The sequence below is a fragment of the Chaetodon trifascialis genome, chromosome 4, assembly GCF_039877785.1.
Source record: "Chaetodon trifascialis isolate fChaTrf1 chromosome 4, fChaTrf1.hap1, whole genome shotgun sequence".
NCBI lineage: Eukaryota > Metazoa > Chordata > Actinopteri > Chaetodontiformes > Chaetodontidae > Chaetodon > Chaetodon trifascialis.
In genome coordinates, this window is record NC_092059.1 from 12,071,876 (window position 1) to 12,086,159 (window position 14,284).

Sequence of the window (14,284 nt, forward strand, 5' to 3'; positions counted from 1 at the left end):
AAGGCGGATTTAAGTAAAACACTGGGGGATGAGGGCAGGCGTGGAGCAAGAGAGTGCGTTAGAGAGCAGAGGATTAAGCTTTGTCCCCACTGTTGTGTACAAAATGTGCATTTGCATCTTCGTGAAGCTGTAGTTAAGATCCAGGATCCAGATTTAGTACATTCTCATCTGGTGGAGTGTGTGTGTGTGTGTGTGTGTGTGTGTGTGTGTGTGTGTGTGTGTGTGTGTGTGTGTGTGTGTGTGTGTGTGTGTGTGTGTGTGAGCTGAGGCAGAGAGAATGTGCTGATCAGAGGGGCTTGAGGATGAGTAAAGCAGATTTGGACTCAGACCATGTGTTGGTTATTTTTGGAGAACATCCAGATGCCTCCTATATGACATAATACTACAGAGGCAGGTTGTAGAGTCCAGCGTGTATGTCGTGTCCATATCCATTCATAAATGCCGAAGTTTTACAATAAACACATGTGTGTATTTATGTCTGCACAGATGCACATATACTGCACAGTATATTGTTGTTGTATGCATGTTTACTGTTCATCCAAACATACACATTGGGTCATGTGTGTGTTTTTACATGCTAGTCTCATCATGTTTTAGTATATTGCAATGTTAACTGGCAGTCTGATATTCAGCCATTCATCATCATCCGTTTGATATACCTCAATGTTACAGACAGGCCAAATTTAAAGGGGGTCTCTGTTGACATGTATTAGACCTGGTTGGTGGTACTTTTTGTGTGACCCTCCCAAACTTTTCTCAAGTTTTCTTGAATTAGATGTTTTTTTTTATTTGTAATTGCTTTCCTACCTGCTTTTATCCTAATAAAGTTTATCTTAAAGTATCTGTGTTTGCTTTAAAGTACATCACTGAATACTTTGCTCATAGTTAAGAGTACAGTCTGTGGTGGAAATGCAAAACAGGGTTTAGGTACATGTAGGGATGGGTTTCAAGGGTACTATACCCAAAGTGTACTATGTACTTGCAGTGTGTGTTTGCACTGTGTTAAAGCACACTCATCTGATGTTGACTGTAAGTTATCTAATGAACAGAAAACAAGGGAGGGAACAGATTTGTTGAAGACTTTAATGTGATAAATGACAAATGATTAAAGCATTCCTTGAACGTAACACAACTGAATCATGAACCAATGGTCAGAGCGAGCTGACCCAGACTAAAAGGCCTGGCTGGTTGTCAGACCTGGGCAGTAGGAGTGGGTGATATGCATAAAATCTTCTGTTACAGTATGGAATTTTAGATCACGCTGACAATATATATGCTGTGATGGGACTTTTCAGAAAGTTTGTAGCATTTATAGATAAAATAAGTGGAAGGGAATGTCTGTTTTTGGTTCCTCCAGTGACTTCAACACCTGACAAATCCAGATATTTCATCACATTGATGCACAAATCCTTCATCCCAATACCGTCAATAAGCAGTCCTGCTCAGAGGAGACATTTAAAGCACAGCCACCTCCGCAGAGTAACGACCAGATGACAGACCTCCATCATCTCACAATTATCGTCATATCACCCAACCCCACTGGGCATATAAAGTCAGTATACAGTATTTAGATGAATGGAAATACATGCGGTGTGCTTCATTTCATGTGTCTTATCATATGGAGGGGCTAATGTTTCCACCCTAGAGTTCCAAAGAGCTAAGCCAACGAAATCAAACTCACCTCAAGTATTTGGAAATAAAGTCAAATAAAACCTTTGCAATCCTGCTGGGGATGGACAGAGTGAGACAAGGACAGGGGCGGGGACCGGGCGGTGTCGGGTGGGAGATCTAGCCTTTCGGAGCAGTGTACTGACGCAGGAGAGAGGAGATGGCGCTGGATTCAGTGACCTCCTCGGGGAGAGAGCCCTCCATGTCTTTGATGGACGGGTCGGCCCCGGCGTTCAGCAGGAGCTCCACGATGTCGGCAAACTCGCACGCCGATGCTACGCAAAGAAGAGAGGAGAATTAAGTTTAATACATGAGATAACATATCGAGTTAGGAGAAGAACACAGCAAAGTTAACAGACTTTTGCCATGTCACACTGAAACAATGGAGGTGAACTCAGTAGAGGAGTGTCGTTACACTGTCTATCACTTAATCTTACCTAGGCAAATGTCATAATTGAGTATTAGATTGAGCACTGCGGCTCATTTCAGACCATTATGATGGTGTGTACCAGGCTTCAGTAAATCTAAACCTCTTGTGCATACTGTACTTTAATAAAGTACGTACAGTGCCGCAGTTAATGAAAAGCCCATCTGTAGGCCCAGCACTGACACTAGCCTGGACCTGCGGTTCTCTCAAACACTTCATTTCTGCCCCATTGGCAATTTGTGCCCCACTAAAAGGGTCTCCTCTCTCTCTGTATAAGCAGGGGGAAAGGGGGGGGATTGCACTTTCTTAACCCAGTTAGCGGGTCCCTGCTTTCCCGATGCACCCCTCGCCCCTCTGGCACCTCAACCCCCCCCTCATCTGCTCTCTCTTCCTCTCTTGATCTGAGTGCTCTTCTTTGTCGGTGTCAATCGCTCACTCCTTTTAAAGAGCGGACTCTGTGCTGCGCCATGATCGCTGATGTCAGCAGCCGCGGTGATTGACAGCCAGGCCTTTTAACCTCCAGCCCAGGGGTGGCTGGCGGGCTGGCTGGCAGGAGCGCATGAGATATGATGATACATCGGAATGCACACGAGTGTGTAAGCAAGCGTGTGTGTGCACGCTTGAGCCGTGTCTATGAGGTGTGTGAGTGTCAAACTCCATAAGAAACCACTTATCTTGCAGCCAAATCCGACTAACAAAGCTTGGCTTATTTTTCCAGCCACGCTTGCAGTCCTCCTCTTGTTGCTCTAAACAGTATTTTATTTAGCCAGCGGTGTGTGTGTGTGTGTGCGCACGTGGAGGGTGTCTCGCCTGGGCCTTGAGCTGTAAAAAGTGGCTGGCCCTCAGGGGAGCCGTAGAGGAGGAGAACAATTTATGGTGAGCAGTAAACCCTCAATTAATCACTTGCCAGCCACTGTGGCCCTGTGCAAAGAGAGGTGGGAATGAATTTTCATTCTCTGCTATTTGTCTCTTGGAGTTCATCGCTTATGTTTATTAGTCATCTTTTTATGCCCCATCCTCGGGGCTTCCTCTGCTGACGATGTGTGTGTTTGTGTGTGTGCAGATTGCCGGTGGGTGATGCAACATGCCCACTCCAGCGCCACCAACAGATGGTCCACACACACACACACACATGCACACACACGCACACATGCACACACACTCGGAGGACAGGGGAACCGCCCCTCAGGGACATGTGTGTTGGGGCACAAGAGGGTCAGGGGAGTCTAAGGACCAGTGCTGATTTCCTCTGGGAGGCCTGGCGATTATTACACACACGCGCGCAGAACAAAACCAGACAGGCGTCCACACATGCACACATACATACCAAAGGATGCACACATACACCCACAGGATACAGCAGAAAAGAATGAGAGAAACTACGTGGGGGAAAAAAAACTAGAGGAAATAAAGATGAGGGATGGAGGAGAGAGTGGGAGGAAGAGGTGGGAAAGATGACAAATCTGAGATGAATGCGGGCAAAGAGCGGGTGTGCACAGAAAACAGGCTGCTGTATATGAAGAGAGCGCACACGCAGACAACATAATGACGTCAGTGTACGATAAATGTGCAGAGTTTCCTTCCAAAATGCGATATTTACTGTTTGAAAAATAGACACAACACTTAGAAAAAGCTTTATAGCAGAAACAGAGTAAATTGTGGTGTTTTTCAAAGTGACTGTGCAACATTTTGGACTGTAAAGATGAGTAAGAGAGGCCTTCTTACCATAATGTAGTGCTGTCTGTCCTTCATTATCCTGCAAGACAAAAACAAGTCCTTACATCAACAGGCCTGCGACCAGCAGGGAATAAAATACCCCAGAGAGCGTAAATTCAAAGAACAACATCGGGAATAACAAAATACATATTGGCAGGATTTGTGTTGGGGAGAAAAATGGCAAATTACTAATGTTCCCAAGAGTCAACAAGAAAACTTTCAGCTACTAGAATACCAATTACCTCCTCCATGTTGGTTTGGACACAGGGTGCCATGTTTTCATTGTACCAAAGGGGGATTATGAGAAGATGAGATATTGATTTGAGAAACATGTGACCTGCAAGTCAAATCTTTCAACTTGCTGGTGACTTCCAGCTCTGATCAAGCTGAATGGTGAGCTACTGAAACTGCAGCCTTATGTGTAACACCAGATCAGGGTGCGTGTGTGTGTGTGTGTGTGTGTGTGTGTGGATATATGTGGGTGTCTGTCTTCTGAACAGTAAAAATGATGCTTGGGTTCGAGGGGTCAGTGATAGAGATATAATTCTTGTTAGAACTGAGGATTGGGAACGGGAATGGGGAAATGTGTGTGTGTGTGTGTGTGTGTGTGTGTGTGTGTGTGTGTGTGTGTGTGTGTGTGTGTGTGTGTGTGTGTGTGTGTGTGTGTGTGTGTGTGTGTGTGTGTGTGTGTTATATGACGGGCATCATCAACAGGACATTCAGTTCTTAATCACTGTTCCAGCCTGCCTTTGCACCTCATAATGATGATAAATGGTCAAACTGTTGCCTCCAGTCTCAGAACAAGAGCAGTCGTCGAGCCAAGAACAAAAGGTTTCAAACTCTCGGCGGCAGATTAAAAGCCAGCAGGCGCAGTGACATTTCCTCCTCTGCCGAAAAATGTCACTGCAGTGGAAATACTTCCAAATTACTCAGACTGTTATGGTGTAATTATTCATTTCTTTCCACCTTTGCCCTTCTAACGGCAGATCCTCTCATGCACCTTCCTGTTCTGGTTACTCCTATGTCCTTCCTCTTCTCTCTTCCAATCCTTCCTCCTCTTCTTCTGACCTCTCCTTCCTCCAAACCACATCTCCCTCATCTCTTTTCTTTCATTACCTCGGCCACCATCGCCCCTCTCTTCCCTTTTCTCTCTCCTTTCATTACCACATCCACCTTTCTCTCTCTTTTCCATTCAGCCTCCTCTTCAATCTTAATCCTTTCCAATCCCTCCTTTCCTTCTCCTTCTTCGTCCCTTTCCTGTCTTCCCTCTCTAGCTGGGCCCAGTGCAGAGTGATCCTATTGTTGTGTTTCTCTCTCTCTCTCAGGGGCAGCACTTCAGGGACCTGCTGATTGGATTAGAGCTTTCTATTCCCTCTGGGTGGCTCACAGAGCACAGATGCAAATCGCCACCAGCGTGGAAAGCGTGCTGTAGTTAACCCAAGGCAACAATGCTGTCTGTCTGCGAATTGAATCGCAACCTGTGATGTGTTACGCACATTGTGTCCGTCTCTCACAATGATGTTGATGAGAGAGAGAGAGAGAGAGAGAGAGAGAGAGAGAGAGAGAGAGAGAGAGAGAGAGAGAGAGAACTGTATAACACAATTGCATAAAGGGTAAAATTTTCAGCCCAGCCATTTCCTTTAAAAATAAAAAGGTGGAAGCTCTGCCATATTTAGAGAGTGTGCGTGCACACACATGCATGCGCACACATGCACAAACACACACGGCATAATGGGACAGTGGCAGATGTTTACAGCCGGGGCCTAGTGAAAGACCTTGATGCACATAAATACATACAGTTATAATTAAAGTGTAAGGGGCTTAATCCCTAATCTGCGGCGGGCGCTAATCTGCGGCTCATTGTTCAACATGCATGCACACACATACGTGCAAACACACACACAAAACTAAGAAAGCTGAAAATGTGCCTTACCTAACATTCGGTACAGAAGTGCCTATTTAAAACGCAGTGAGGCTGAAAGCAAAGATACAGATACACGTGCATGTTTGTGAGGAAATCCGTTGAGCGTGCCAGTGTGTGTGCGTAGCGTACATGCCTCTTGCATGTTCATGTGAGGGGTCAGCGGCCTGTCCTCTCAGCGTTCCCTAATGCCCCTGCATCCAGGACGGAGGCTTGATGGAATCACAGGAAATTGGATTGTCTTCCATTTGCTTTGGAAGCAGCCTGGAAGAGACACTCTCTACCCTCCCATCCCCATCCCACCACTCTCCCCCAATACCTGCAGTTAGCCACCCCGCACCCCTCCTCCTCCTCTCCGGTGCACCCCTGTTCCCATCCCATTACGGAGGCATGTCGCACCGAACCCCTGCTTTTACATGTCATCCAAAGTTTCCCCTTGCGGTGCAGAAATGCTGGGCTGGATGTCAGCAGAGTGCTCAATAAAGCAGCTGCTTGCACAATACCAGCAGCGGCAGCAGCAGCAGCAGCAGCAGCAGCAGAGATCCAGCACCGTGGAGTGTATCGCCCTAATGGGGTGGAGCAATATGCTTAGGAGCAGCATGGATAAGGATTGATCTATTAGTACAATTGCAGTTTTGCTGAATTTAAGTTGCACCAATCTATCATTTCTACCACACTAACGATGTGAAGCAAGATGGATGAAAGAGCGAGACAGCAAATGTGGAAAGATACGAGCGCACAACTTCATTTCTTTACTTTTGTGCCTTTGCAGATCAAAAATAATACTGTAACTTGTCTCTAATCGGTACAAAGAAAGAGAAAACGGACCAAATGATTGAGTGTATGCATTTCAGTCTTTTTCAGTCAGATTACCCTAAAAGATTGCAGGAGCGACCAGGCTCCTCAGAGTCAGACTGAAGCCAAGCAGGATCAAATAAAACATAGTCTGTAACTGTTCATCTGCACAGAACACACAAAGGGGACTGTCACAGATGTCATGCTCACGTCTGGAAAGTGGTTTAACTTGTTTTTCTCCACCAGTCTGCCCTCACAATCCTCGGACGGTGGCACAAGAATACTGCAAACAACCCAAGCTGTTTACAGCAGCATTAAGAGGAGGGATCAAGGGCATATCAGAGGCGGAAACTTGACTCAGTCGGGGGATACAAATAGGACACAGAGGTCCCTTGAGTCTATCTCCGCTTGAAACTAGGTTTCAGTCTGTGTGTGCTTCATTCTGTTTGTTTGCGTCCGAGCCAGAGAGGAGATTGTGGGCGGAGGTTAAAGGTCACTCAAATCCACCACCAGCTGTGGAGTCTGCTGCAGCGTATGAGACTGAAGAAAGCAGAGAGAGAGCATGTGTGTGTGTGTGTGTGTGTGTGTGTGTGTGTGTGTGTGTGTGTGTGTGTTGTCTCCATGGACTGTAAAAGCTTCCATGTTTTCATGCCAACTGCCAGTGGTTGTTATGGTATATGGTGGGTGATCTGGAGGCCACAGTGCAGATTGTCTTTGCTCATCTCCTCCCTTTTCTTTTTCCCTCTCCTTCTGAAAAAAAGAGGGGAAAACATCTCGTGTGCCGCCATGTTTGCTCTGTTTGACATCTTTCTGACACCTATTAATAAGAACTGTGTCATTCTCAACAGTAACTATAATTTAAGTGCCATTCATTTTGAGATGGACAGAACATTATTGGCACACAATGGCTCCATCACTGTCTTTCACTAACAAATGTTTCGTCTGGAAATCAAAAACACTTCTTAAAGGTGCTGGAATTTAACTCCAGTGAATCACGCCGACTGTCATTTTCAGACATTAGTGTAATTAATATAAACAATCAAGAACTTAGCCAAGATGGCAGTCATCCTGGCTACGTCACAAAACAAGAGGAGGCTTTTATTCTTTTAGAGGGAGCAGTGCGGCACTTTCAGAGCTCTTTGCAAGGGCAGACAGTAGATTATCTGCAAGAGCTGAAAGACAAAAATCACTTTCAACATGTTTCGCAAAATGTGCCACCACTACAGCTGAATAGATGAGGTGAAGCGGCTCCTCTGATGGCCACTATCTGACTGCACTGAAGTGTGCGTGAAGGCTTCTCTCTTTGTTCTGCAAACGACTCGCTCTTTATTTCTCTCCACATCTTTCTGTCTCACCGTCATATCTCATCTCTACTTCCCCTGCTTCTTTTTTTTCTAGCTCATCTTTCTGTGTCTCAGCAAACTTTCTTGCAGCTCTTCTTCCTCTCTTCCTTTCCCCGCCTCCCCCTTCTCTCCCCCCACTGACAGCAACATTAAACAAGTGGGGAAAAATGGACAAGCAATTATGATTTATGATCAATGCATGCAGCAGCTGCTGACTTTTATAATGACAGTGGCCGGGGGGAGGGAGGGAGTGTGTGTGTGTGCGTGCGTGTGCGTGCGTGTGTGTGTGTGTGTGTGTGTGTGTGTGTGTGTGTGTGTGTGTGTGTGTGTGTGTGTGTGTGTGTGTGTGGATCAGTCTCCAGGGTGTGTGTGTGTGGGGAAGATGAGGGGTGAATCGATAGCCGACTGGGATCATTGGTATGCAGATTCCAGCAGATAGCATTATGATGAGCAGGTGCCATTAATCAGAAAGCAGAACACAGATCTGAGTAAGATGGAGGAGAGGAAGACCTCCTTCACCAGGTCCCATCTGTAAGCAGAGCAGCTGCCACGGCACCAGCATCATGGACCAGACAGAACCAACTCCACGGCAAAACTTTTCCTCTTCCACAGCTGCAAACTCTCACCACCAAGGAAGTGTCTTCAAAAGTCTACTGAAACTGGCATTATGATGACATTGTGAAGAGAAGTAGAAAATATGTTTATTGTGACAGATCTGTCAAGAAACCAGCGGCAGTCCGTAGGAGATCGAGCTAAAAACGTGTTTTGGTATGCTTCGGTAATGCGGACTGAACATGATTTGTCGTGAACGTAAATGCAGAATGGTCACTGAAATCTCTACATGCAGCAAGACCACACAAACATAGTGCTTTGCCTGTGCGTGCACATGAGTTTCCCCGATGTCTGCTGCGTATGGTTCTGCGTGTGTGCGCTGGGAAGGCCCCCCCGTGTTAAAAGGATCTGCAGACCGGGGCCAGCCCTAATTGAATCTGGGTCTCCTCTCTGAGCAGGGAGAGGTAACCTTGCCACTCAGTGTGTGAGCACTGCCACCCTTGGCCAAATTAGCCCGACGCCAAAACTCCCTGCCCTTCACACCGCCGAGGAGTGTCCTTCAGGTGCCCCAGTGCTCCCCCCCCTTCCCCCTCACACCCACAGCAGCAATCAGCAACCTCACAGTTTGGGGAGGAAGTCCTGGATGATTCACTGGTCCAGGGCTGACAGGGGTCCTGGAGGATGCCAGGGATTATAGATATTTATTGTGTCAGAGTTGTCAAGAGGCTGAAACGTGCGATACAACTGACGTCGGCACAGGTCATCCACCCCAAAACAACTCCCGAACAAAGGGTAACGAGTATCTGAAGGCAGCCTGAATCTTGATGTAAAAGCTCCTTTAAAAACCCAAACAGACGTTTAGCCACAATGCTAAATAATAATTTTCTTGCCTTTCTCCATCGCCACACAAAAGAGAAAAAAATCTCCATTAATATAAATCTAAATAAATCCATTCTCTCCATCCCCGTTCCCTTCATTCACATCTTCCTCCCCTCCGCACTCCCCTTCCCTCCCCATTTTGCCAAGCTCGCTCGTTCCCGTGGGACACCTTAGCCTCCATTAAAGCCATCAGAGAGGAGGATAAGGTTGAGACTGAGAATTAACATCGCCAGAGGCCCCCGTCTGTCCTCCTGCGGCTCATCGATGATGTTTAAAAAGAAATATATGAAATAAATAAATACATAAAAGAGTGTAATATGAAAATCAATGGCCAGGCAGGGGGGGCTGCGGCTGAGGCATTTGGAGTGAGGGACTCATAAAGCTGAGTACTGCGGGAGACTGATGGAAGGCAAAACACTTACTTTGTTTATTCTCTCTCCTCACCCCGTCCCCTCCCCTCGCAGTCTGTATCCAGCTCTCACTCTCTCACCCCCCCTTCCTCCGTCTGAAGCGGTCGAGGACAGCTTTAATGCTCCTGACAATTTATGTGGATGGTTAAGAACGATGGAAATCAAATAGTTGAGTGTAGGCAAGGCCCAGTGAGAGGCCAATAAGAAAGAAACAACAGCTGATGATGGCAAAGAGGACTGTTACCTGCTGGAATGGCTCTTTAGGCTGCACTATTACTGTCAAGTCGCTGGCTCTTTTCTGAGTGCTCATATTATAGATTCATAACTGTATCTATGTCCGATAGGCACTTTTAACACAGCGCGGCAACAGCTTTCATTTCATCGAGTCCAGCTAATGTGCGGCAAGTACTAAATATGAATCCTATAAGAGTCCCTTACAGTGTGACCTATAAAATGTCAAGGTGTGTGTGTTTGTATTATACTCTGCCAAGATGTGTCCTGCCTTCTCTTTGCTTGAAAATGATAAAAGATGGACAGATTTTCCTCTATCCATTTAATAAGTGTTAATCTTCCAAAAGAAAACAAAATAAACATCACAAAATGCTAAAAGAAATATGACCCTCCTCTACTTAAACAGATTTGTGAGGCAGGCAGACACAAACATACACATATTTGTAAATGCAGGGGCAATAAAACATGTGCTGTCAATATAAAGAGGAAGCTTTCTTAAATATCTGTATTATCGTGTGCGCTAAGCTCTGGGAGAATCTCAGTCCTGGATTATTCTGCTGCAGAGACATGACATTGTGTAAAGGTTCTCACTGTAGCACCGACTGCACCAGCTCCCAGCTGAATACGAACCGCGTTCATACAAATAAACATGCATGACCCTGATACCAAGAAAATTAGAATGCTGTGCAATCATTTGCAAACAAACTGTGTTTACTGACAACACAAAGTGTTCCTGAGCTCACGTAGTCATATCCTTTACACGATCATGTGTTCACAAAGTGGTGGACCTCGTTCCATCCTTGCGCATGAGCCTTTCCAGGATGCCCCTTTCATACCCAATCATGATACTATCACCTGTTACCAACGAACCTGTTTACCTGTGGAATGATCCAAACAGGTGTTTTTGGAGCGTTCCACCTCTTTTGCTGCCCAACTTGTCTGAAACGTGTTGCTGCATCAAATTCGGAACGAGCAGATATTTACAAAAAGAACATCAAATTATCAGTTTCATTTATGTATTTCATATTGTAATTTGATGTTTTATCAATATATATTACGATATCATTTCAAGACAGAGTTTTTTTGTTTATCACACTCATGCAAATATCATAGAAGACTTCCATAAAGCATTCATGGTGACTGATTTGCAACATGGCCAACAATAACCTAACACACCCAGAGGGGTGAAAAGGACATACGCCATGGTATAAACAGTAAAACATCAAACAAATTTTATCACAATATACAGTCAAATCGTCCAAACTTCATTAGTATCCATCTCATATTTTTGTTTACCTGCTTTATTTCTCCCTTCATCCTCTTACATTCTCTATTTTTATTCTTTCAATCCTCAATAAATTCCATCTTTTTACTTTCCCACCTCGCTGCCCTCTCTTAGTAAAAGACCCTATATATTCTGGGGGATAGGTTGCACAATTACACACACATGCACACACAAACAGACACACACACAAACACACATGCACACACACAATTATGACGAATCTTGCTGGATATTTGTTATGACTGGCCTGACTGAGCCATTAGTTATAGGAGGCAGTGCTGGGAAAGGGGAGGGATACAAACGTGTAATAAAGCCTCCACTGTAGAATTTCAATCAACCACCGCGGGAGTGTGTGTGTGTGTGCGCGTGAATGTGTGTGTGTGTATATTTACCACTTTGATCACACAAGTAGTTGACACCACAGCAGAGGACACAGATGAGAGGGTTCAGTGTTCTTTGTGCAACAACAGCAGGCCGAGCTTGAATGCAAAACGCTGTACGATGCCCACAGTGGAGCTGCATAATATCCACAGAAAAGGCTGAAATGTTGAATTTTTGCTGAATGTTGTGACCTCACCATGAAATGTAATGAATATTTATACAGGCTTAATATGCTTTTTCATGAAAAACGCGCATGGACAGAAGCTAAAGGTTCCGATTGGTTCAGTTTGACTAAAATGAAATATTTTTTCTGACATGTTACTTGATTTGTGAGTCTGAGAATTTGGCACAATATTTTATTTAGGAAGCTGTCCGAAACACTTCTTCCTTTGAGAAAAAAAGGGCAGCCTCGTGCTATTTGGTGATTGCAGTCGTCCATATTTATACAGCAGTCTGACGTTATGTATTTTTTACATTCATTCAACATGCTGTACATCTGCACTGTTTCACAGCAACGCCGGATTATTAAACTAATTAACAGTTCAAGAGTGGCACTAACCTGTGCCCATCTAGCCAAATGGATTTTATAAACATTCAAAAAGCCAGCCAATGTAAGAGAGCTGAAACGTTTAGCTGATTCATTGATCGGTCTACTGATTCATCGTTCAAGTCATTTATTGAGCAGAAAAGCCAAACATCCTCCGCTTCCAGCTGCTCAAACAAATGATTTTGCAGCTCTTCTCTTTTACGACATCTAATTAAGAAAAAGATTGCAATATTTTGGGGATTCAGACTGTTGGATGGATACTGTGAGGGGCATTTTTCACTGTTTCCTGATGTTTTATATGTGAAAAGATTCATTGAAAAAACAACTGATATACTGATTGAATATAATCATTAGCTGTCGTCCTGACTGATATGGCAGTCTAATGTTTTGAGTGGAATTACCTCAACACGATATCAGTCTTTAAAACACTTTACTATTCATATCAAATTACCTGAAATATATCTTTGGTATTCTGTACTGCAACTAAACCACTTGTAGATACCAGCGTCACGGCATCGAGCATGATGAAGCGGAAAGACGTGCTGGAAATTTATCACGAGTTGCAGGATTTTCTGCCTCTGAATCAAGCTTGGACTTTCACTTTCTCCAATGGAGTGTGGAGACAGGTTTGGCCATGCGAGACCAGGCTTTCACCATCTGAAGGGACGTGTGCATGCGTTTGCTGTAGAACAGCCAATAGGAACACCTTCTCTCTGCAATGACCTGTGATTGGTCAAAGTCTCCCGTGAAAACAGAGCCAAGAGGAGATGCAGAAGTCTAGTTTTCTCTCACTTGAATTACAAAATGCTGAGACGTTATTATGGATTTTTTTCCCAATAGCGGGAAAAATAAACTGCCTACTACAGCTTTAATGCATGTTTGAAACTTACCCACTGTGGGACTAATAAAGGAATATCTTATCTTATATTATCTTATCTTATACTGACATATGAGAGGCTAACAGCTAATATCAGAGGGTCTCAGCTTTATATCATACAAATTTCAGATCTCACATGCTCATGAATTCACGGTTTTACTCCATTACACTTATAAACCCACAGTGCGAGTCCACCTAAACCCCTCACATCAATAACCAATCAATGGATCCATACCTTGAGAGTGGACTTTGCCATTACAAATCAGCCATGTGCACTTCTATGTACAGAGCTTCCTCTCAACACAAGCAGACAAGCACAGACTGCTGATTCTAGTTTAAAAAGCAATCCTTTGAGATATTTTCCACAATCAGACACAAATAATGAAACTGTACATTTAAGAAACCATGTAAATTTAATAAGATATGCCCCTCGGACACACACAGTCAGCTACACACTTCCCAGATATCCCTGCTGGTTCTACATGCAGACTACGGGTAAGAGACTTGTTGTGTGCTCTCTAGCCACCAATTGTAGGCCGCCCAGTCAGATATTTATTACTATTGATCTAGCTGGTCCTGGCTGGAGACTTTTGTTCTGCCGGCTCGAGGCTCTGACCTCAATTAAGTTATGAATTTCTATCTGATAGACTGGGAGCGCTTGGGGCCTGCCGTGGCCGTGCTACCACGCTGGATTAATTAGAATTAGCGGTGCTGCGAGTCGCCCTCCCCGCCTCATGGATCATGTTGTTTTAATACAAAGTAGAGGCGGAGGCGAGGGAGGGATGGAGTGAAGGGGATGGGAGCTTATGGGGGAGGGGAGAGTGATGAGGAGAGGGGAAAGAGAGAGGCGGAGAGTCGAGTAAAAGCATGTGAGACACGGCCATGTGCTTAAAACCTGCGCTGCTTTTTCCTCCAATCACGGCCTCTTACTTTAAACCTGCCTTAACATTGTTTCCTTCCTGGCATTGTGTTTACCTGCGTCTCACCTGTCCTTCCTCTCTCAGCCTAATCCCACCTCTGTCACTCTCAGTAATCGCCCTAAATCACACATTGTGCAAGTCCGCTCTGGGCCATTCCTGACCTTTGTTGTACTCCGCAGCACCTCCGTCACAAAGACGTGCCTTTTCGACTCCAGTTCCCATGAACGGGCGCGTCCTTTCGATAAATGCATGTTTCCATGGCAACCCTGCAGCTTGTTGGGAGGGTTGGAGGAAGGTTTGGGATTTCCTCCTGGAAACCAAAAGTTGCGTGT

At 45.0% G+C, this 14,284-nt stretch overlaps 1 protein-coding gene across 1 annotated transcript in view; it reads right to left on the minus strand.

The window, feature by feature from the left end:
• Positions 1 to 1,069: 1,069 nt before the first annotated feature.
• The window catches only part of acbd6 (acyl-CoA binding domain containing 6), a 29,396-nt gene continuing 16,181 nt past the window's right edge, over positions 1,070 to 14,284 (minus strand). Inside the window, exons 7-8 of the mRNA XM_070961831.1 lie at positions 3,821 to 3,851; positions 1,070 to 1,943 (exon numbers count right to left, since the gene is read on the minus strand). Of these exons, the coding sequence (XP_070817932.1) occupies positions 1,789 to 1,943; positions 3,821 to 3,851 (186 nt within the window). The 3' untranslated portion in view covers positions 1,070 to 1,788. The remainder of the gene's footprint in view (positions 1,944 to 3,820; positions 3,852 to 14,284) is intronic.